This window comes from Punica granatum, chromosome 2, assembly GCF_007655135.1.
Source record: "Punica granatum isolate Tunisia-2019 chromosome 2, ASM765513v2, whole genome shotgun sequence".
NCBI lineage: Eukaryota > Viridiplantae > Streptophyta > Magnoliopsida > Myrtales > Lythraceae > Punica > Punica granatum.
This window is the reverse complement of record NC_045128.1, coordinates 13,064,983-13,089,449: the sequence shown is the minus strand read 5'-3', so window position 1 is coordinate 13,089,449 and position 24,467 is coordinate 13,064,983. Positions and strand designations below refer to the sequence as shown.

General features: G+C 41.0%; 3 protein-coding genes across 3 annotated transcripts; 2 read left to right on the top strand and 1 right to left on the bottom strand.

The window, feature by feature from the left end:
- The first annotated feature begins 11,883 nt into the window (after positions 1-11,883).
- On the top strand, positions 11,884-13,371 carry LOC116197167. Its single transcript, XM_031527219.1, has 2 exons — positions 11,884-12,398; positions 12,489-13,371. The coding sequence occupies exons 1-2, from the start codon at positions 12,150-12,152 to the stop codon at positions 12,927-12,929; spliced, it is 690 nt and encodes a 229-aa protein (XP_031383079.1). The 5' UTR covers positions 11,884-12,149; the 3' UTR covers positions 12,930-13,371.
- Positions 13,372-16,997: 3,626 nt separating this feature from the next.
- On the top strand, positions 16,998-18,770 carry LOC116196945 (serine acetyltransferase 5). Its single transcript, XM_031526908.1, has 2 exons — positions 16,998-17,458; positions 18,119-18,770. The coding sequence occupies exons 1-2, from the start codon at positions 17,066-17,068 to the stop codon at positions 18,599-18,601; spliced, it is 876 nt and encodes a 291-aa protein (XP_031382768.1). The 5' UTR covers positions 16,998-17,065; the 3' UTR covers positions 18,602-18,770.
- Positions 18,771-19,448: 678 nt separating this feature from the next.
- LOC116198091 (protein NDL1) lies at positions 19,449-24,467 on the bottom strand. Its single transcript, XM_031528424.1, has 11 exons — positions 24,105-24,467; positions 22,848-22,947; positions 22,632-22,729; positions 22,358-22,446; positions 21,935-21,995; positions 21,747-21,833; positions 21,576-21,653; positions 21,426-21,482; positions 21,262-21,317; positions 20,674-20,809; positions 19,449-20,048 (listed from the first exon to the last, which is right to left on the bottom strand). The coding sequence occupies exons 1-11, from the start codon at positions 24,162-24,164 to the stop codon at positions 19,821-19,823; spliced, it is 1,050 nt and encodes a 349-aa protein (XP_031384284.1). The 5' UTR covers positions 24,165-24,467; the 3' UTR covers positions 19,449-19,820.

The following is a 24,467-nucleotide window of genomic DNA, read 5'->3' as shown; positions in this document are numbered from 1 at the left end:
GGCTAGGCCGGCCTCAAGCTTCAATCGCGGGCCTCTCCTCCTATCTTAGCCTTTTGCTAGATCGGACCCATTATTCCACGTGCATGGGCTGTTCACGATATGTACCAGGGCTATCTTCGCGCAATCCAATGTCAATTTAATCCTCGGACTTACCTTGTGAGCTCCAAAATCAGTGATTAACGTGAGGGACAAAAATCGGGTGTAAACAATCCTATTCGACTTTCGGATACTAGCGTGAGGTATGAAAGATCATGTTTCACGTAGAGAAGGTTAGTTCGATTCGGTCGAATCTTCCTGCCAGTGAGTTAGGTGGACGTCCCGCCGAATCTATATTGCTCTTTCTACAATAATTAATATGCAGTGGGCATTCTTTTCTTAATGTTCTCCACCTCGATACTTTGCCAATTGCCAAGTTGATCATGAACAACATATATATATATATATATATATATATTGCTGATCAATATTGCAAACTGGCCAAGTTGGGGCTAAAGTCCATGAATTTTGAAATCTGGAATATTTAGGTGCGTTTGATTTCAGAGTTAAAGTAATTTTAATTTTGATTGTAGAAAAGGATAAATATTGTGTAGTGTATTGAGTTAAAGTTAAAGTTAAAATTTTTTATTTGAAAAATGTATATTTTTGTTGTGCAGTGAATTGAGTTAAAGTTAAAATTAAAATTTTTGTGATCTTAATCCTGAAAACAAACCTGGAAGCGAACACAAATTTCCTTAATGAGCTTCAAAGTTGTTGCTGCTGAAACATCAAAAAGCATTTTCCAGAAGTGGGAGGAAGCAATGAACCTGACAAGAAGATAAAACACCCTCCCTCTTTCTCCTTATTATTGCTAAACCATGGGCTACCTCTCTGGAATACCATGGGCTTCCTGTCTGCAAAATAATAACTAGATACACTTATATATATGCATATATGTGTTTTTTTTCTGAATATATATGCATTTTATGTGTGAACTTTGGAATACTTTGATTCAATTAATGTTTTATATTATATATATGCATATATCTGTATTTTTTTCTGAATATATATGCATTTTTATGTAGACACTTCAATCTTATACACACACAGATATATATATATGTTTAGAGATACCTGTATGACTTGTGTGCTTGTAGCCGTGTATATGTATCTTTTATAAGTACTTATTGAATCAAAGTATTCCAAAGTTCACTTCGACCTATGAACCTTCTCCATAATTTTCTTTATTTAACAGGATCTTCATCTAACATAAGATATAAACTTATCAAAAAAAAAAAAGATCTAACATAAGACCGAAACTTAGGGGCATGTAAAGTGGCATCGCAAATTGCAATTTATTAGATTTTCACTAGGTTTATATACGCTTTTTTTTTGTTACAATAGGAGGCTCATGGCCTACTATAAGAAAATTGAAAGGAAATCTAAATAAAGGGGTATAGGTAATTCCACTGATGAGAATCGAACCTGAAACCTCTAGATTACCAGGTGAAGGTGTTAGCCACTGCACTACACCCCCTTTCTCTAGGTTTATATACGTTTATGTCAATGACTATGTGCAAATTCTATTATAGACTCATGATATTTAGTTAAATTTTCATGCGGAATTCTAACTTTCAACACTCGCCTTCATGTGGGAAGGTATACTTGTCATCACACTCCATGTATTCTCAAACATCCTTCTCAACAATTGATCACGGGCTGAATTCTCTCTTCCCTTCTCGAGTTAACTACCGTGAGGTGTGCATTTTATCTTCATGTTCGGGCTAGGAGACTAAAACGAAGTGCACCTTTTGGTAGCATTAAGATTCTAGGCCCTAGCTTGATGTGAATCCACACGGGCACAAAAAACCCCCTCTAATAACATATTAAATTTTCATTGGGCCAACAGGATTAGAGACATTTTATAATCCAAAAGCTCAAACTAATAAAATGATGAGTTCAATCGTTTTATAGGCCAATAAATTTTCTATCAATTTTTTTTAATATAGGACAATAACTCTAAACATCTGCCCCAGCAACTTGTGACATGGAGCTCATCGAGGATTCGTCGAGTTGCCTAAAGGCTCAGGGGGTCGAGCCTCCAACTAGTCCATGTCCAAGGAAGAGTAACATGTTACTTTGGGTTCTCAAAACCGCTCGACCAGCTCCGTTCCAAAGGCTAAGGAGCTGAAACGAACAGACTATAATGCCAAGAGTAGTGTTTTCAAGGTTGAGGTGGCATCTTCAAGCAATGCTCGGAGGGTTAGACGCGAATTTGGCAGTACACAAGGGGAAACCAGAGCTTCTCGTGATGTTTACTCCAAAGATAAGCCCCCCGAGCATACCTGCAAGTCCTAGAGAAGCTCTCCCTTTCAGAGCTGAAATATTGCATCGAAATATGGCTCAAGGTCGAGCTGCGCAGGAGAGAGACCGGGAACGTTTCGGACCATCATTCAGCACGTTTCGGCCAAAGAGAGACTCATTGTGCCACGTTCAAACATTCCCAAGAATAAGTGGAGGGGGGTTCAACGCCTGAAGAATCATCAACCTCTATCAAGATTGCAAAAACACCGTGAACAACGATGACAATAAATAGAGAAGCTCATGGCCGGCCAACAACGCTGCTCCGGGCAAGGAGAAAATCAAGAACAAAAGCTTCCTATGAAGAGAGCACTTAATTTTGACCAACAGCTCAATCAGGAAATGATCGATGATGATGAGCACACTTTGAGTGGGTTGGAGTTCGATGATGGAGATGATTGGAACATGATCCAATTCGACACTAATTGGTAAACTTGGATGTTGCAATGCTGATTCTCCCAGCCACATTCATGGAAAAAGAATCTATTCCTCGGATCAATGAAGTGCTACAAGCTGAGGTCATTCATATCCGGGAGCCGAATGAAGAAGTTAAGAGGCCACCGAATCTATATTGCTCTTTCTACAATAATTAATATGCAGTGGGCATTCTTTTCTTAATGTTCTCCACCTCGATACTGGAAAAATCTAAGACCAAAACTAACAAGAAGTTAAGAGGCCAGTGTTAAGTTTTGACCCTTTTCTTTGCCAATTGCCAAGTTGATCATGAGCAACATGATCAATATTGCAAACTGCCCAAGTTGGGGCTAAAGTCCATGAATTTTGAAATCTGGAATATTTAGGTGCGTTTGATTTCAGAGTTAAAGTAATTTTGATTTTGATCGTAGAAAATGACAAATGTTGTGTAGTGTGTTGAGTTAAAGTTAAAGTTAAATTTTTTTACTTGAAAAATGTGTATTTTTGTTGTGTAGTGAGTTGAGTTAAAGTTAATTTTTAAATTTTTTTATTCTAATCCTGAAAATAAACGGACTGGAAGTGAACACAAATTTCCTTAATGAGCTTCAAAGCTGTTGTTGCTGAAACATCAAAAAGCATTTCCCAGAAGTGGGAGGAAGCAATGAACCTGACAACAAGATAAAACACCCTCCCTCTTTCTCCTTATTATTGCTAAACCATGGGCTACCTCTCTGGAATACCATGGGCTTCCTGTCTGCAAAACAATAACTAGATACACTTATATATATGCATATATGTGTTTTTTTTCTGAATATATATGCATTTTATGTGTGAACTTTGGAATACTTTGATTCAATTAATGTTTTATATTATATATATGCATATATCTGTATTTTTTTCTGAATATATATGCATTTTTATGTAGACACTTCAATCTTATACATACATACATATATATATATATATATGTTTAGAGATACCTGTATGACTTGTGTGCTTGTAGCCGTGTATATGTATCTTTTATAAGTACTTAGGCTACGTTTGGTTCACTGGAATAGATTTGACGGGAATAGAATAAGACAAGGAATAGAATAGGTAGGGAATAGAATAAAAATTCTGATGAAATTTTTTTGTTTGGTTGGAGGGAATAGCAAAACTTAGAATTATAATTCTGATATGATGAAAAGACAGAAATGAAAAGAATAAGAATATGATGAAAAGACAGAAATACCCTTCATGTTAAATTTAATGGGTTTTATAAGATAAATGGATAACTTTAATAATAATTTTTATAATTAATAAATAATAAACAATTTAAATAATTTAAAAGTGAATAATTTTAAAAAAATTAATTATTTTAATTAAATTAGTAAAAATTGTGTTTATTAATAAAATTAATTATTTTAATAATTTAATAAGCATAATTATCTATTTTTATAAGGGGTATTTACCTAAAATGGCCCATGGTTTGTTCGTTTTGTCAAATCTATCATATGCTTTTTTTTGTCAAATCTATCCCATGGTTTACTTTTTGCATCAAATCTATCCTGGCGTTATCTTTTCCGTCGACATCTAACGGCTGTGCTAACGTGGCGCCTACGTGGCAAGTGTGGCCCACTATCTCTCCACGTGCCACGTCAGCACGGCCGTTAGATGTTAACGGAAAAGATAACGCCGTGATAGATTTGATGCAAAAAGTAAACCATGGAATATATTTGACAAAAAAAACATAGAATAGATTTGACAAAACGGACAAATTATGGGCCATTTTAGGTAAAAATCCCTTTTTATGATTAATAAAAAATAAACATTTTAAATAATTTAAAAGTAAATAATTTTTAAAAATTAATTATTTTAATTAAATTACTAAAAATTATTATTCTTAATAAGAATAATTAAATTTAAAATATTAAAATAATATATTAAATTGAAGAAAAAGAAAAGAAATTCACTGTTCATCTTATTCGTTGAAGAAGATGAACAGTGCCCACACATCCCATGGCTATGGAGAGCTCGCTCTGGCTCTTGAGCCAAGTTCCCAAGCCATCTAGGGTTCACGAGCCCCACGGTGGGTTTGCGTAACTTAACCTGATGGGTTGCGAGCCCACGATCTCTACGAACCCAAGGTTAGGAGATTGGAAGCTAGGGTCCCGATCTCAGCAATGGAAGCTAGGGTTTGAAGGGCTGGGGCGATGCCTCTCCACATCGAGCGAATGGGTTCGTGCGGTAGCATGGGGGTTGCAAGCCATGGGTTTGTGCGGTGGCATGGGTACTGAGCAGACGAATCAACATGGGGGTTGCGAGCCATGGGTTCGTGCGGTGGCATGGGTTCAAAAGGAAATATCGACTTTCAGTAGAGTACATGGGATGGCATGGATTTGTAATTAGTGAAATAAGATGAGGGTATTTTTGTCCTTTTTGTCCGTTTTCGGATCCGGAAATACCAATCCAGACTGTGGAGAGAGGTACCCGTATTCCGCATCTAAACCGGATAAGTCTTTCGGGTCGGAACAGCTATTCCGCATTCCGCTCAACCAAACGACGAAACACCTATTCCGTACGGAATAGTTATTATATTCCCTGTGAACCAAACGTGGCCTTATTGAATCAAAGTATTCCAAAGTTCACTCCGACCTATGAACCTTCTCCATAATTTTCTTTATTTAACCGGATCTTCATCCAACATAAGACATAAACTTATAAAAAAAAACGAACTTATCAAAAAAAAAGAAGATCTAACATAAGACCGAAACTTAGGGGGCATGTAAAATGGCATCGCAAATTGCAATTGTATTAGATTTTCACTAGTTTTATATACGTTTTTTTTTGTTACAATAGGAGGCACATGGCATAATACAAGGAAATGAAAAGGAAATCTAAATAAAGGGGTACAGGTAGTCCCACTGATGATAATCGAACTTGAAACCTCTAGATTACTAGGTGAGGGCGTTAGCCACTGTACTACACCCCCTTTCTCTAGGCTTATATACGTTTATGTCAATGACTATGTGCAAATTCTATTATAGACTCATGATATTTAGTTAATTATTCATGTGGAATTCTAACTCTCAACACTCGTCTTCACGTGGGAAGGTATACTTGTCATCACAGGCCATGTATTCTCAAACATCCTTCTCAACAATTGACCACGAGTTGAATTCTCTCTTCCCCTCTCGAGTTAACTACCGTGAGGTGTGCATTTTATCTTCATGTTCGGGCTAGGAGACTAAAACGAGGTGCACCTTTTGGTAGCATTAAGACTCTAGGCCTAGCGTGATGTGAATCCACACGGGCACAAAAAACCCCCTCTAATAACATATTAAATTTTCATTGGGCCAACAGGATTAGAGACATTTATAATCCAAAAGCTCAAACTAATAAAATGATGAGTTCAATCGTTTATAGGCCAAGAAATTTTCTATCAATTTTTTTTTAATATAGGACAATAACTCTAAACATCTACTCTGGCAACTTGTGACATGGAGCTCATCGAGGATTCCTCGAGTTGCCTAAAGGCTCAGGGGGTCGAGCCTCCAACTAGTCCATGTCCAAGGAAGAGTAACATGTTACTTTGGGTTCTCAAAACCGCGTGACCAGCTCCGTTCCAAAGGCTAAGGAGCTGAAACGAACAGACTATAAGGCCAAGAGTAGTGTTTTCAAGGTTGAGGTGGTATCTTCAAGCAATGCTCGGAGGGATAGACGTGAATTTGGTAGTACACAAGGGGAAACCAGAGCTTCTCGTGATGTTTACTCCAAAGATAAGCCCCCCGAGCATACCTGCAAGTCCTAGAGAAGCTCTCCCTTCCAGAGCTGAAATATTGCATCGAAATATGGCTCAAGGCTGAGCTGCGCAGGAGAGAGACCGGGAACGTTTCGGACCATCATTCAGCACGTCTCGGCCAAAGAGAGGCTCATTGTGCCACATTCAAACATTCCCAAGAATAAGTGGAGGGGGGTCCAACACCCGAAGAATCATCAACCTCTATCAAGATTGCAAAAACACCGTGAACAATGATGACAATAAATAGAGAAGCTCATGGCCGGCCAACAACACTGCCTCGGGTAAGGAGAAAATCAAGAACAAAAGCTTCCTATGAAGAGTGTCAGCACCCCATTTTGGCCCACCGGCTTCCCACACGAGGATTTCCAACCGAAGCCCGGGGTACTATTCATCATCCGGCAATCAAAGGCGAACGCGCGGTCACGGAACCACGAGCAATAGGAGAAGAGCATGGTCCACCGAGAAAAGCGGAGGAGAGCCATCAGAAGAACGAACAAACAAGGAATCCCCGAAACGACGGAGCTGACACTGTGGCACTATTCATCACCGAGTCACCGAAGCACCGAAAGGTGCCCAATATGGGACTCCAAAAATCCCTCTCAGTGCCAAAGTGACCAATGACACGTCCAGGCGCATTTCCGGGGCATCCTGCTTAAGCCGGGACACCCCGATCCCCCACGGACGCCTTTTCTGACAGAGCTCCTGGGGTTCGCTCCACTGACAAGCAAACGGCCCCTCAAAACGGGCTTACAGGCATCCAGGGACCACCAGGGCCGGGGAACAAGCTTCAGACAACCTTCCGGAACTCGACTCGGTCTCCCGAGCTACGTTTCAGTGGGCACGAACGTCTCCCGGCGAACCTTCGGGGCATTTCCACGGAAAACAGAGATCGCAACGATTTCCGGGCACCTCACAACGATCCCCGAGCACCTCAAGACATTCAGGGCACACTGAGAAAACCCCGGTCAAAGTCCCTAGGTCTTCCCGAGCCAACGGTCCCCGACCGAGGACGACGAGCCAACAATCACTCACAGGGCAATAGGATCGCCAAAACAAATGCAAGGATGCACAAAGGTCAATTGGGGGTCGAGGGGCACTAAACTCCACTCCGAATGTCCAAACGAGGCAAAACCGACTCTCGAGGCGTCGAGTCGCCCGAACGTTCGTCCACACGACGCATGGCGATATTGGGCTCATTCAAATCCTCGTAGTTCAAGCATTCCAAATCTTCAAATTAATTGGACATCGGAGGTCGGATGCAAGCTCAATCGGGTCTCAAGCATTTTCCGGCTTTCTTCCTAATCAAGTGGGACCCTTGAGCTAGCCAAGCCGAGCCGAGCCGAGCCAAGCCGCGAGCCATGGCTCTCCTCTAAAGACAAGCCAAATGAGCCTCCACCACACATTTTCAAAATATCTTCTTACACCCATCCATCACCTCCCTTCTCCCATCCATCACCTCCCATCCACTTTCCCCTAACTTCCCCTACACTCAACATGACAACTTCCCCACCCTAATCTTCCCTCCAAAAATTCGGATCCCCTAAGCACCACTTAATTGCACTTAACTCCACTTAATCTTGTCATTTAGTCTTCCTTTATAAGCCCATTGCATCATTAACTTAAACACAACTCCTCTTGCACTCTCTCTCTAGCTTTCTCACTCAAAAAACTCTCTCAAATTCCTCTCAAACTCCAACAATTCGTCCAGCTTTCCCTCAGCCCGAAACCAAGGCAAAATTGCCGGAAAACTCAACCGTTTTCCGGCGACCGCCACTCAACCCGAACCAAACTCAACCAAACTTCATATCCCACATGTTTTCGACCTCCCGAGTCCATTTCCGATGTTAGTTTTGCGATTTGAAGCTCCCAGCAGCCCGAACCAGCTCTGTCCAGAAACGGGTTCCGTAGGTGTTTCACGGCTTCTCGGGCTTCCTCGACATTTCCACTACCTCACGACTATGGCGAGTCATGCCATCATTTCCTAGGGGTTCCTCATGACCCTCACTCTCCCCCGTGACAAGGTGGTCGCGTGCCGAGAGCCGCTCAACCGCGCACCACCGCCATTTCTCTCCTTTCTCCCTTCACAGATTTTTTCCAGTTTTTACCGGTTTTCTTTGCATCTCTCAGGAAAATCGACATGTCTAATCTTCATGAAACCACTGTAGGCATGATCCTCAGTCAGTTAGGAGTCCAATGCCACCGACCTTGCACCAAAAGACCACCGGGAGCCTCCCGTAGAGTCGTTTCTTCATCGGGTGCCAGTCGGGTCTGTTCCTCTGGTTGTCTTTTCTAACCCGAACTTCGCAGGAACGCACAGGTCATCTCGGGTTGAATCTCGCTACGAGCCACCTATCACCGTGATCCTCAGCCAGTTAGGAGTCCAATGCCACCGACCTTACATCAAAAGACCACCGGGAGCCTCTTGTGGAGCCGTTTCTTCATTGGGTGCCAGTCGGGTCTGTTTTGACCCGACTGGGTCTGTCCTTTTTTACTGACCCGACTTTGCTTTTGATTTCCAGAAAATCTACGCATGCTCTCCTCCCGAAACCACCACAGGCGCGATCCTTTGTCTTTTGGGAATCCAACGCAACTGGCCCCGCGCGAAAATTCCATCCCGATCAACCGATACGGCCCCGACAAGCCAGACTGCCAGTCGGGTCTGCCAGTCGACCCGACTGCTCCGATTCGGGTCTGTTCGTTCCAGCCGAGTCTCCCGACTCCCTTTGCCACTTCTCCGACTCTTTCCTCGTGTTCCGAGGCTAGGTAACACTCCTCTACGACTTAGAGAAGTTAGGATCTCCGATATTCTTTTGATATGAGGTGTTAAGGCGTTTAACAAGTTGAAATGCATGCAAGTTTACGTTCTTACCTACTCCCATGTAAATGTACGTCGTTTATCATGCTATACGTCGTATGAACACATGCATCATGACGGGAAAGAACTTAAATCGGGGTTGAAGAGGTTGCCTTGACCCGCGTGAGCCACGGAAAGTCACGGCCATTCCTCATGGGAGGTGGCCGAGAGTTTCTTCGGACCACACGGGTCCAAGGAATCCTCTTTCGCCTCGAAATAAGTCGGTACCCGTATTTTCCATTTCGTCGTTGTATGAGTCGATGCCGTTTTATTGATTCCTTTAAATATTTTGTTTGTGCATGTTTGTATGCCCGTTTGCGTAATTATGATCATGGCGGCATCGATTTGGTTAAAACGTGCATTACTATCGTGCTTGACGTATTATGCATGCAAGATACGATCGGAATCGATGTAGGAGGCCCTCCATAACCCAAGTCGGGTCATGGAGAGCTCTCGGCTCAACCTTTGGAGGAGGGGCCGAGTGCTCTTTGACCCATCCCGGGCTTAGGACGGTCTCCTTCGTTGCTTCGGAATCGTCCCTTGGAATTGAGTGTACCCATATTTTGTGTTTCTATCGTCGATCATGTGCTAGCCGTCTCCTAGGAGAGTTAGTTTTGGAAGATTATCCGTCAAGTCCACAATTCCTCGATATAAGATCACTACCACTGAATAATTTCACAAATGGGAGAAACGGGACGCATCATTCGGTTAATTAAATCACTTGGATTAAATAATTGGATAAATTGAATACTAATTCGTAAACGTATCGATGGTTCATGGAACGGCGGAAATGCCCTTTTCCTTAAAAGCTCATAATTTCAAAACATCGAGACGTGTAACACGAATAGAATCGTGTCTAGCAAGTACTCGCGTACTATGACTCGAGTCCGGGCCCAATTTGAGGCGGCTCGAGTCGAGATGCGTGAGTCCTCTTTAGACCTCTTCGTGTCACACGATCTTTAATTTATATATGAACATCACATGTTTTACCACTCAAGGGCATAGTCGTCATTCCGTGATTCATCGATATCCTAGGCTTTAGGGAGTCGGAAACACCTCGATCTATGGACGGAAAGGGGCGGCCCGTTCGGGTGCGAGTTTCATTCGTACGGCCCATTCCGTTCACTTTCGGTGTTTCTATCTTCCTATCGTAGATTCGGTGGTGAACCTTTTTATTTCAGTTGCAAAAGACGAAGAATCGGATTAATCATGTACTTGACTTAAACAAACATTAGATAATGGATAGGTGGAATATTAGATTCCAATCTAGAGTCAAGATACGAGTTTGGTTAATTCGGTGAAACCGCAGCGTCATCTCACTGAATAAGGATTCTAAAACAAATTCACACATGTAATCGGCTTAGAACCATATTCTAGCCCACCATCCATGTTTGCCTAGGTTAGATACATTGTTTGCTAACCAACCCCGTTAATAACTGATTAAATCACGTACATTCAGCTTAATACACCACTTGTCTGTATTCACCGACAATTGTCAGTAGTTGTCTGTATTGTGTCAGTTTTATCAGTTTTCTTCTGTTTTGTCTTTGCATATGATGATCTATTGCGGTTCGGGCTCGAGCCCATAGGTCACGTGTCGCACGGGGTCCAACGCCCCAAATCACCGAACACGAGGTCCAACGCCTCTTAACTCACCGAGCGCGTGCAACCCGAGTGCGGAATGGGATCTAGCCTCGATTCACCATCACACTCCGAATACGGTCTATGTGGAAGGCGGATTTGGATTGAGCGCGTGAAACGGGTTTAGATATCACCCGGGAATTCGATCGGTCCATTGGGTACAGTGAGAACTGACCGGTTCTCCCGAAAACCGTTGGATCGATCGGACCCGACCCCCGGCTCCTCGAGCCCGCATTGCCTTAATTTGTTTATCGGTTATTCAAAATACTCGGTGAGCCAGAGCGGAATAATGGCCCAATGCAAACCGATCGGGATCCATTTACTTATTCAGTTATGTTTTTTTATTTGAGAGAACATTGTGAGGATTCTATTAGTATATTCACTCAGTCACTTGTAAGGGTCCCCGATCGGCGAGCAAGAGGTCCGAGTGACGAACCGGTCAAGTCGGTCTATTATCACCGAGAGATGAGTAAGCTCGAATACTTGCGGTTTCGGTTCGCGCAGGGAATTGACCATCACGGTTCGATGAACTGTAACGCTAAGATAGTGAACCGATACCTCGATGCACAAGCCTACTCATCTTTCGGATTCTTGGTCCAACTTGATCAATTCATCGACTTTACGGTGTCAAAACGGGCGAGTCAAGTGCGACCCTAAATCACACAGTAAATAAATAAAACGGCAAGCCTAGCAAGCTAGAGTACCGAAAGGGCGTGCGGGATATAGGCCCGCACGTAATAGAACCCCCGAATTCGGAATTTTCGGTTCCGTATGACCATTGCCTTAGCATTTAGGTGTACCCCGTACCCCTAGACCCGGGTAACTTGCCGGCCCTCGACCTTCGGGTCGTAAAAAGGCAAGTGGCGACTCCTTCTCAAGTGCGTCCGTCGCGCGCCCCCAGGAAGGTGGACACTTCCAAGCCGCGTTTGCTTAGGCGCGCGCATGCGTGCCCTGACGAGATGAAATTCGGGTGCGCACAAAGAGAGCACTTAATTTTGACCAACAGCTCAATCAGGAAATGATCGATGATGATGAGCACACTTTGAGTGGGTTGGAGTTCGATGATGGAGATGATTGGAACATGATCCAATTCGACACAAATTGGTAGACTTGGATGTTGCAATGCTGATTCTCCCAGCCACATTCATGGAAAAAGAATCTATTCCTCGGATCAATGAAGTGCTGCAAGCTGAGGTCATGCCCACTAGCACTATGGCCAAGCTCAACCGCATCGATGAAGATCTAATGAAGACGGGGGTGACGATTTCGGACTTTAAAGGTGCCATGACTAGCACTCGGGGGGTTCTCTCGGTCGACATTCAAGTAGGTTCAAGGTTATCACCTCGGCATTCTTCATTGTGGATGTCTCAGGTAGCTATAATGCACTTCTTGTTGAGATTGGATTCACGTAGCCGAATGTGTACCCTCATCATTGCATTAAAAGCATATTTTGTGGAACAGAAGAGCTCCCCAGGTCATTCTTGCCAAGCCGAAGTCATTCTCCATCAACTCTCTTGTTCTGAAAGCTGGATTACTACGATGAAGATGTCGGCCTTATTCGTTTTAAGGGTCACGATGTATATGAGAGGTCAATCGAAGTTACGGCCATCAAACAATTCGACCCTTATCAACTATTGGTTTGCCTCAGCCCACGTTGCTAGTTGCACCCTGGTCAAGGACTACACCGATCATCGAAAAGATATAATGAATACACCAACTCAAGGAGCCAAGATGGTGGCCGAAGCCACAGCCATAGTACAATGTCTCTTGAACTTCTACGCGAAAGAAGCTAGAGAGATGAAAGTTCGAGCACGCAACCGAAAATTAAGTGGGAAAGGCCGTTTGTTGTTCACGAGGTTCTACTCAAGGGGAGTAGTTCACACATGGTCTATCCATGCTTAAGTCACAATTTCAGTGGAAGGGAGTACCATGTATGACCAAAGAAACATTTCAAGCAACAAATATAGTTAAAAGGAGTAGGTTGGGCAAAATGGTGCATGGAACTAAGGATTTCCCATCCCATATTCTCAATAATCTTCCAACCAGCCAGCTAGTGGTATAAATGCTTAGTGGAGTGGGAGGAGTTTGATGGGCTTGGAAGGGCATTTTGTTCATTTTGTTATGACAGTTTACTCTGTTATATATGACTTGGTGATCATTTGGGAAAAAAGGCAGTAGGGGCCTCAGTGATTACAATGACATTTTGGAGGATTTTTGGTGGATTTGATTAGATATAGTACATATGCATTAAGGTCACTTTGTTAGCTACACATGCCTTGTCATGTACTGAGATTAGGTGATGGTTAGTTATATTCCTTGGCATGTATTGAAAGGATAATTTGCATTGGATCTTCATTCTACTACAATGTATTGCTCACTAACTAAACTTGACCTCATATCGAATTCATTATTGCCTTTTTTTTGTTTCATGCCATGATACAATGTATTTTAATTTTTGGCCATTGTCGTTTTCAACTTCAGAAGGGGAGCGAAAGGGCTAAAAATGATTAACTAGGGTTTTCCAATATGATTTGGGTTCAATTTGGGGAAGGGGACGAAGTCAACCACATTATTTGCTTGCTGGGGGTGTGGGATATAAAAGAAACACTCTCATTCTAATTTTTTAAAACGTTATGTGGATTAAATTTTAATCCAGCTCAACGTCCACATCGGACAATCGTCACGGAGGGTTGACACTTGGACTAACTTTATGACGTAATTAATGTTTGTGGACCAATTTGTTGGCTTTTAAAATTGACGGACCAATTTGTTGGCCGCATGAAAGTTTATGGACCAATTTGACTATTCACTCTTACAACTATGCAACAAATTTATGCACATTGTTTAAATCATACAGTATTAATAGTTAGAACCTTAATCCAAAGAAAATTGGTTAGTGGAACAGAACATATGTGGTTTGAGGGAAATTATTTGTAGAATCATGTGGATCATTAAGTGGATTGAATATGATCCTCATATTATATGGTTATGGCTAATTGGAAAATGTGTTTAGGCTAATTTAATATGAAATTTTGGAAATCAAAATTTTTGTCTCCCTCTACAAAGGAAATTTTTGTCGAATTTTTCATTTATGAAGTTGATCATTGGTTCTCCTCTAGCCCTGCTCACGAGCTATCCTCCCACAACAAAATTTCATTTTATTTATAAAATTAAAAAAATATCAAAATATTCTGAAAATCACGTACTCTGTAGATTATCCATATCCGAAAATCACGTACTCCATAATTTATCAATATTGTAACCTACATAAGGTAGTTGCAAAACGTGGGATGAAGTTGTTGTGACATTGCCTTGATTAGAGGGAATAATTTTTGAAGGTGTAGTCACCGTCATGGAAAATACATGGACAGAAACATTATAATTCTGTAGGAGCTGTAACCGGAATAAAAGAAAACATTCTAAATGGCGTGGGTGGTGTGACTGTACTTAACCGTCCGCTTAGAAAACGATTAATGATGACACTTACATGTCGCCGGAGTTGAACATCGTCATTGAGAAAAGAGCATTCCCGGAAGCCATTATTGGCTAATTATAGAGAAAAATAAACCGATTTAATTGACCAGACCGTTCTTCTAAACCTGATTGTTGTTTCGGGCCACTTAACCTGGTTATTTTTTTATCCGACTCTTAAATAGGGTTGAGTTATTTGATTCGGATAATAACCCGATTAATTGGGTTGGTTATATTTGGGACATTTGTCACAAGGTGCTTTGTTCACGTGTCGGACAAATCGAGAATGTCTCAATAATTTAGTGGGCGAAAGACCAAAAACAAAAATGGGAAGAATCGTTGTATAAGGGGTAAAAATATGTAAATTATAGATGATCATGATTAAAAGTTGAAAAATTCGAAGGATGAGATTTGTGTCACATACTAGGACTTTTCTTGTGTCCCATGGTAGGCACGTTCATTTATTAGCTATTGATCCCTTTGCAAATATATATAAAAATAAGCTCAAATTCTACCAGTAAGTGTACTGGGTCAGATCAAGTAATATAGTGATGAATAGAGTGTCGATCCCACAAGGATTAATTAAGTACTAAACCTATATTAGATTCTATTATTATCTAAGCAATCAAATTAAGAGAATTAACTAATTAACTACTAATCAACCTAAATCGTCACAAAGAGCAGAAAGAGAATTGTACGAAAATATATCAATTGAAAGTGGGAAAAACAGAATCCACCCTAGTTTCACTAATCAGATTGCCATCATGTTATATAGACTGATAGCTATGTGATTATTCAAGTGAGTTTATCAAGCCTTTAAAATTAAAGTCTTAAACCTCTAATTAATCAATCAGCTCCCGCATCTCTAATTAATAGTGGACTCTAAATTATAATCATACACCTTCCAGTGCTATGATTGTCTAATGCCCTAAATTAATTATCCCTAATGTCTTAGCGAATAACTAACTAGAAACATTGCATTAATCCCTGGATAATCTCTAATTAAACTAATTAACGCAGCTATCGCATTTAACTAATTAGTCTAATCAAGAATTCCTAACAAACACTATATCAACTCCCGTATCAATAGTGTTTCTAACAATTATAACCAATTAAGAATTAAAATTGAAATTATAGGAATTGCAATCATGAATCATCAACACATCTATTAATCCTATAACATGGCGACAATCATCATATTAGCTACCTAGGGTTTCATCATATTCCCACAAAAGAAGCTTAGAATATCATGGAATTGAAAACACAATTATAATTCCAAGGAGTCATTGCAATAGAATTCATATTCAGCAGTAAACTCAAGATATTGAATCCTAAAACAAAAACCCAACAATTCCTTTAAGGAATTATCTCTTCCACAATTCTTCGCTTCAAATCAATTGATCCAGGTGACGGCTCCAGACAAGACCCTCTCCAAAAACTCTCTAGGTTAAAAGAATGGTGAAAGATGGCTCCCCCCCTAGGGTTTCCTAATCTTGTTATGAGAAATATTTATATTCACAACAAAAAAAAGATTTCCGAAAGATATATGCTGGCTCCAAATTGCGCAAAACTCCTCAATATTGCTCGTAATTCCATCTAAGTCCTCAAAGACCTACAATATCAAATTACACATAATTAAGCACCGACTTCTTATAATTTCTATAAAATTAATAATAATTTAACATGAATTGCACAATAAAATATGAGTATAATATGCCCTTATCAGCTATCAATTTTAGAGCAACAATTGAAAATGACGGTGTATATCTCAGGTATTTAGAAACCTAATGATCTCAATTAGTTTAAACTCGAGTCAAGTCCATGTACTAAAGGAAAAAAATGCTTTCAGTCGTGGACTTCTCTATTCATAAGATTGAGCTTAAAACCTTATTTATGGATAGGGGTGCCTTAACAATGAATTCAATATAGTTTTTTTTTTTACTTTTTCTTTTTTTGCAAAGAAGGTTTTTTTAATTATAATATGGCAAGCTCCTATTTTATTATGACTTTCCTCAATGCAGTAAGTATGGCATATGCTTTCGAGAGGAAACCCTGGTTTGTCCTATTCAAATTTCTAAGATAGCACGAGCCATGCAGCAGCACTAATAGTAATGAAATTCGATAAAATTCAGAAAATTATAACAAAACCTTCAATTAATATATTATTTTTTTGGCTGAACAGTACTGTGATATTAAATAATAATGAATATATAATAAATTAGGTTGTAGTTAATAAGATTAATCTCATAATTCTATGGTCTTATTAAAATTTCACATGTAACCAAAAAGCATATTTGTTTTATTGGTAGTCTTGTTGCTCATATAAACACATTAAGGTATGTTTAGAGAGACAAAAAAGTATATTTTATATACTATAATAGTATAGATTGACGTTAATAAAATTATTAATTAATTGCAAATTAATAGTAATTAGTAATTAGTATGCTTTTGTCTTTTTCTGTTACATGGTCATCAGCTCAATAAATTGCAGTGGAAGGGGGAGGACAATGCTGTCACTCGGCCTTCCTTTGATACGACGCGTCGTTTGAAGACCCAACAGCAGAGCCATGCCGGCAGGGGAACGCTGGCACCATACGCCGTCTTCGCCGGTGCAGCCGTCGGAGAAGGAGACCGACGACGAGGCGTTCGTGTGGTCGCAGATTAAGGCGGAGGCACGGCGTGAAGCCGAGCTGGAACCGGCCCTGGCGAGCTACCTCTACTCCACGATCCTCGCCCACTCCTCCCTCCCCCGCTCCCTCTCCTTCCACCTCGGCAACAAGCTCTGCTCCTCCACCCTCCTCTCCACCCTCCTCTACGACCTCTTCCTCAGCGCCTTCTCCACCGAGCACGGCCTCCGGGCCGCCACCGTCGCCGACCTCCGCGCCGTCCGCGTCCGCGACCCCGCCTGCGTCTCCTTCTCCCACTGTCTCCTCAATTACAAGGGCTTCCTCGCCTGTCAGGTACTAATCTCGTTTCAGTTGTTTTCGCTCATTCTTATTCATTGATGGATGAACGGCTAGTGTCTGCCCATTGCTGCAGCATTTTTCTCCTTTTTCTCTCTTCAAATTGTGCGACTTTTCGATTGATTCCGAGTGTAAAAAAGGGAACTAGAACGTAGGTCATGTATATACTTCGATTCCGTCTTGCTCGGAGGCGCGAGAATCGTTCATGTTCGGGGAAACGGAGCTGTTGCAGGGGCAGCTGAAGGATGAAATGACTGATTAGGCTGGTTGGTTGAGGATGAACGAATAGGTTTCACAAATCACTACTAAACGAAAGGAAGGATTGAGTAAAGCTTCATTTGGATTTCGGGTCATCGTCCGGAATCTCTGGGTTTTCTTATGTAAATTATTTATATGGTTTGATTTTATTAGAGCTTACTTTAAGTTCATCAATGATGAGATCGATCCAAGAGTATTATGACAACGGGTTAATGAATTCACTCGAGCATTGATGTCGTGCTACTCCACATTCTGATTGGGAAAATCTGCCGCTGGTTTATTGATCTTTGCCCCTTTATTAGTTTGGTATAGGTTGGGCGCGGTGCGATGGCTGTGTGAAGCAGCTTCATTGAGCTAGAGCAGGATGTTGTAATTGACAAATTTCTCGGTGTTCATCAGGCTCAAAGGGTGGCTCACAAGCTGTGGAACCAATCACGGAGACCACTAGCCCTTGCCCTTCAATCCCGTATCTCCGATGTCTTCGCGGTCGACATACACCCGGCTGCTAAGATCGGTAAAGGTGTCCTCTTCGATCACGCCACAGGTGTGGTGGTTGGAGAAACTGCTGTGATTGGGAACAATGTCTCAATCCTTCACCATGTGACGCTCGGTGGGACTGGGAAGGTGGGCGGTGATCGACACCCCAAGATCGGAGATGGGGTCTTGATCGGGGCAGGTGCGACAATATTGGGCAATGTGAGGATTGGAGAGGGAGCAAAGATCGGGGCAGGGTCCATGGTCCTGATTGATGTGCCACCGAGGACCACAGCAGTTGGGAACCCGGCAAAGCTTGTCGGAGGGAAAGATAAGCCAAAGCAGCACAAGGAGTGTCCCGGGGAAACGATGGACCATACTTTCGAGTGGTCAGACTATATAATATGATGATGTTTTTTTCCCCTGTTTACATCGCCATTTTTCTTGTGTGTTGTCTAAAGGATCAGGCATAATAATTCCTGTTATGGATCTGAGTATGTATCTATTGCAGTTGTATGTAATAAATCGAGATCTTTTACATGCACATCTTGTTAGCTCAGACTTGTTTGAGAACAAAGCTCGTGCTCGCCTAATTCATCTTTTGATGATTTTGTGCCCATGTATGCCAATGGGACGAATCTGGTTTTTTATGTACTTAACCAAGAATCCGCTTCTGCAAATCTGAGTGTGAAAGTGAATGAGTCAATCATAACTTTCTGGTTATTTTTCGTTGGCTGCCTTAACAGGGTCTGCAGTTTCTTCTTCTTGTTTACATGGATGAATACTATGTCTTGCTGTTGTCGGATGTTCCATAAACATTGAACGGCAACTGCTGATAACAGGGGACCTGATCTTTCAGGGGATCCTAAAGAGGACGCTGGTTTTATCGGCGGGGTTTTCGTGCCTTTTTTCGAGGGATTAGTGCAGCACACTTATCCTTAATATGACAATAAGAGGGTGCGGTTCAAACTTTATCTGTGGGATTTCTCGTGCTTATTGATAGATAGTATTCATAAAATTGATCATATATTGTCTTGAACGGGTAAAATTTCTCACCCACAAGGGATCCGAGCCCACATTGATGGTTACACCTGGGGATGACAAATTCTAAAGAATATGATCCACTGATAATTGCTAGACATATCAGATATCCGAGATTGCCGATTCGAAAAACAAAAACTCGGTAAGACCTTATTTAAAAGTTAATCAAGCATTCATAGTCCGTATACTACAAAGTAGAAAGAAGATCGGGATATAAATCGAAAGAATTGAGAGTCCCTTCCCAAATTATTATTCCTCTCGTCATCATCATAAAAGAATGGATGTTTTGGTCAACTTACAGTTCATCAACAAATGGAGCTCCGCTGACTTCTCTGTATGATTAACTACAAATGAATGAATTTTGCTACTTTATATGTACGTACGTATATATATATATATATATATATATATATATGTATGTATATATCTCCCCCCGGTCCTTTCCACCTATCTACATTCCCATTATACCTTCTCCAACCAATCAAAAATCACCAAAAAAGAAAAGGTAAAAAGAATTTGTAATTTTAAAGGCATTGAACCGGGAGACGCTGGTGTGAGACCGATCCCGACCTAGTGCCTCGAATGATCATTCTGAGTCTTCGAGGGAGATGCGAGTCTTAATGGGCTTTAGCTTCAGGCCCATGCTCTCGGGGGAAAGAAGCTCGGGGGAGATGCAAGACGGGCTCAGCGGGCTCCTCGGGCTGCCGCTCAGCTGGCTCGGTCTGTATAGTCCGTATCCCATCATGAAGTACTCCATTGGGATCAACATCGCGTGTGGCTGCTCCTCTGTCACCATCGATCCACAGGCCTGGACCTGTCAAGCACCAAACATCTCTCGCTATCACAACTCGACTTCCATCACCATCAAGATCTTTCCGATTTTCCAGTAGCCTTACTGAGGTTATTGATGAAAACGGTAAGAATTTGGAAATGCTTCTTGTAAGTATTGGTTCTTGAGACCCATTCATTCTGAAACTCATGGTTTTCTCATCAATCAGTTCGCAGATGTGGATCACCATCTAGTTCGTTTATGAATTTACTGTAGTCCCAACACGAAGTTACAATTGAAAGCACGGGAATTTAAAAATAGTTCTAGAAAAGATACTTTCCTGAAACTATCCTTTTGACATGTTCTAAATCGAAAATTGTTCTTTAAGACACCAGTTTCTGAAAGCATCACTTCCTCAGATATCTCGCCCAGTTATCTCATCGATCTGCTTTCAGTATCTGACTATAGACAGCATACCAGTTGTTTTTTTCATCCGAACCCAACAAAATTGGGAATTCTCGTGATACTGTCATTCGAACGCTATTCCACTTAAAAAAATTGTGTTTCGAAAAGCACCTAAATCCAGTTTTTTAAATTCCAAAAGAAAATAATAAATCAAAAATCACTTATAAGAGCAAGGGAAGTAAAAAGGAGAAAATGAAAAGTATACCTCGACTAGGGCACTGTATCTTCTGTCCAATTTCGAGGTCATGTGAATGGCCTCAGCATGGAAAGGAGAACTATCCCCAACGAATATTAGTGTCCGGCATCTCAGTCTCTTCAGTCCTTCCGTAATATCAGGTCTCCTACAGCAGCAAAGCACGATATTAAGCAACTTGTTTCCAAATAAAAATATACACGGTTCAAAAACATGACAAGGCTGGACCAGTTCAACAAGAAGTGAGCCCAGACAAGTCCGTTCTTTGGAAAAAAGGTTGAGGAAATGCACACACTGACTGGTTGATTTCATAAGCAGGAATCTGGTGCTTCCTTCTTTTGCTTTAGACTGGTCCCCTTTTTCTAATTTACGAAACTTTTAGAAATTCTTATATTGTTCCGTAAATCCTTATCTTGAGCAACTGAACCCCGTTGGACCAATTCACATAGCTTTTGCGAGTTCAACTTCGGGTCGGTTACATAAGCCACAATGATGTCTCACAATCACATAAAAAGATACAACACAACATGCATAAAGAAGCCCAAGATGAGTATGTCACGGATAGAACAATGAACCAAGTAACTTTTTCTAGATATTCACCTGTTAATTGCTTGAAGAAACCTCAAAATATTCGTGCTTTTCCTCTCGTCAAGCAACTGAATACAAAACCATGATAAGAACAAACGGATATGAGTCCTGTAATTGTAAGAAATATATTCTCAATTGATCCAGAAAGAAGCTAATGTAAATCACTGAATATGTACTCTTCTGCAAGCTTGTACTATGTCAGATTCGGGGACCTCTGCCGTACCGCGAACTTCCTATTATATTGTACATATGCAAAAGGATTCAGTAGTTTGCACAAACTATCACTACCCAATGAGAGTTATGATTTGCAGAGGAATCAAATTTACCTTGCTAAAATACCGTTGCAGCAAGCATTCTTTTAGCAAGTTGCACATGCCATAATAATATAGCAGATTTGAGATCACCTGAAAGAGTGGACGTCTTTAAGCACAAAAGGAAGAAAAATAAAATTCTTTAAAAAAAAACAAAAGACAACATGAATCGTTGATGTCTAGAACCTTATTGTAAAACCATTCAGTCCAGGAAGGAGCCTTGCACAGAGGGGATATCAATATCAAACCGAGGACACGCTCCCTATATTTCATCTGTAGCAGCCGAAAAGGGGAGAAAATCAGTTTATTGACCAACCACTTATATAAGTATAGCAGAATAATATTGCTCACATATATTCCCAACAGATACATACCGCAAATAAAGTTAGGATGTAAGCACCAGCGGTTACCCCCATGCACATAACTGCACCAAGCCTATTTAAAGACAGGGATGATTTCATTAAGAAACAAAGATTTAGAGAAGAAAATTAAACTCGAAAGATAAGAATAAAACCCAGAGAAGTTGGTTCTCTGAGGACCTGGAAAACTGGGAAAAGTTTTCCAGCTTTCCACTTTTCTCTTCTTAAAACAAAGAAGACAAGGGAAAAAAAAATGTTGGGACGCACTTGACGTGCCCGATCATAAAACACATCTCGGTATGTTCTTCTACATGTTTTCATTCCTTTCCTTTGTTTTCATAACAGAGAACAATGGAAAACTGAAGCTTCCTTTTCAAGTTTTCCAAAATTAAAGTGCCCCAGTATGACACTGAAACAGAAAGGTTAAATGATAATTACCCAAAATAGTTTAGAATCTCGATGATTTGATCTGCTAAATCATCAACAGATGGTACAGGATCTTCTGGACAAATTGAAGCAGCTCCCAACTGCAAGAACTCTTGTGCAAATGGGAAAAAGAATGACGTGAATAATCCTCCCATAAGTTCAACGAAATACTGGTAAGAAATGAAAATCTAATTGAGGAGAAAAAGAACTGATCTACCTCAACAAGTTTAAACTGTGAAAAGAAAATGAGCAAATCTAATATGAGTGTCTGAGCGAGTTATCGAACCTCGTGTCCAGGAGGGCTTATATGGTAAATGCAGAAGTTATGTAGAAGCAACGAAGCCGCCTCAGGACAAAAGAACAACCCTTGGAAACAGGACACATCTGGTAACAGAACATAAACGAATATTATCAATGCAATGAAGAAAAAAATTCCGCGCAGATCTTATTCATGAGGAAACATAATTGAGGAGGAAGTTGTGTCCGAGCCAATTGATCTTACAGTTAAGAGCTAAATCAGGATATGTAATCAGTGCAGGCTTGTCCTGATCTCCGTAAACTATAACGGACACTGAGCCGCGGCCAGTTCGAATGATATGTTCCTGAAATTTGTATTGAAGATTGAGCAATTAAAATTAGAGATGAATCACAATTGAGTGTCAGGTAATACAAAAAAGCTCAATCTCAAATTACACAATGCAGTTGCACAACAATATAGTTCTTGTTATCCCCTTGAGCTGAGCTAGCCCAGATGATACAAATTTGAGTGACACTAGAAAGTAAAATAACTCCATATTGGGAAAATTAGCAGCAAAGAATCCAGTCATTAACCTCATGAAAATGCACGAGACATGGGAACTCATATGCTGACTTTACACAGATTAAAACACCTAGCAAATGGATGAACAAGAAAGCACAAAGTCACAGCTCATAAGTAGGAGACAAAAGAAGAGATATAACTTTGGTTTCTTCATTTGGCTTAAACATACAAAAGAATGGACCCATAAGAGAAAAAGTCACCAAAACACTCCAATTTCTTTCAGATAGAAAGCATCATAACTGCAAATCAAAGAATATCCTGAAGATAAAACAGATAGTCGTTAAGCCTTCTAACCCAATTCAATTATCAAAATAAAGAGCACAAAGTTTCACTAAATGAGTGTATTTCGGAAAATCACATTCACAACTCATTAGTCTTATTTATTGATTAGCGAAAAAAAAAAAAAAGGAACCCCAAGGCAAGGAAGGGTGAAGAACCAGCAACCCAAAAAAAGAAGATGCCAATAGTTGAGGATAAGAAAGATTTCTGGAGAATGAGGGATCTGACAAAAACTCATTGCCAATTTATTAAAAGAGCTCCAAAATCCAAACCCATGAAGCAAGAACATGAACAGAGAAAACTTCGTGCTTCCCTCCACATCTTTTCTTCCGAGGGATCTAATTCAATTTCAGCCCACATCCCATTCTGATGATTCTCAATGCAGAACGAAGGAAAATCTCAATTCTCAAAGACCATTTCATCGACGGGACGGGATTGCGAGCAACCTAAGAACCAATACATGAGGCACCGATAAACCAAACCCGGAAAAAGAATCCGTCAATCACCACAGAAAGGCCAAATCTTTGGGGGAAAGGAACAAAACCCAATTCGGCAGCAATGTGGAATGAAAGGATGATTGAATGCCCACATATCAATAACTGGGGAAAATGGAAGACTGGGAGGGGAGAAAGAAGACGAAGAAGAAGAAAAAGGGGAGACCTTGCCACCGAGATGGATCTTCTCCATGTCAACGGAGACGGAATCACATGACTCTCCCATGTCCGAGGCTCCTCTGTTTCAAGAAGCCGCAGACAACAAACAAATCTCCCTCCCTCTCTCTCCCCCTCCCTCCCTCCCTCCTTTCCCTCAATCGATCACCAAGTCTGGCAATACAACGGACACAACCAACTCCCTCTCCCGTCTCCGTCTCCCTCTGCCTCTCTCTCTCTTACCCTTTCTCTCTCTAAAAGAAATGCTATGCTTCTTTTGAGCTTATAGGCAGGCAAAGGAAAAGGCACGAGCTTTCCTTCTTCTCCTCTCTCTCTCCTCTGACGTCCACAGAATGACAGAATCCTCTGCTGC

Excerpts from the sequence above, each read along its gene's own strand:
- LOC116197167 (XM_031527219.1), top strand. The coding sequence starts at position 12,150 with ATGCTGATTCTCCCAGCCACATTCATGGAAAAAGAATCTATTCCTCGG. Across the intron at positions 12,399-12,488 it reads CTTCATTGTGGATGTCTCAG|AAGAGCTCCCCAGGTCATTC; the intron begins GTAGCTATAATG and ends TTTGTGGAACAG.
- LOC116196945 (XM_031526908.1), top strand. The coding sequence starts at position 17,066 with ATGCCGGCAGGGGAACGCTGGCACCATACGCCGTCTTCGCCGGTGCAG. Across the intron at positions 17,459-18,118 it reads AGGGCTTCCTCGCCTGTCAG|GCTCAAAGGGTGGCTCACAA; the intron begins GTACTAATCTCG and ends GGTGTTCATCAG.
- LOC116198091 (XM_031528424.1), bottom strand. The coding sequence starts at position 24,164 with ATGGGAGAGTCATGTGATTCCGTCTCCGTTGACATGGAGAAGATCCAT. Across the intron at positions 22,730-22,847 it reads TCCTGATTTAGCTCTTAACT|ATGTGTCCTGTTTCCAAGGG; the intron begins GTAAGATCAATT and ends TTCTGTTACCAG. Across the intron at positions 21,483-21,575 it reads TGCAACGGTATTTTAGCAAG|GAAGTTCGCGGTACGGCAGA; the intron begins GTAAATTTGATT and ends ACAATATAATAG.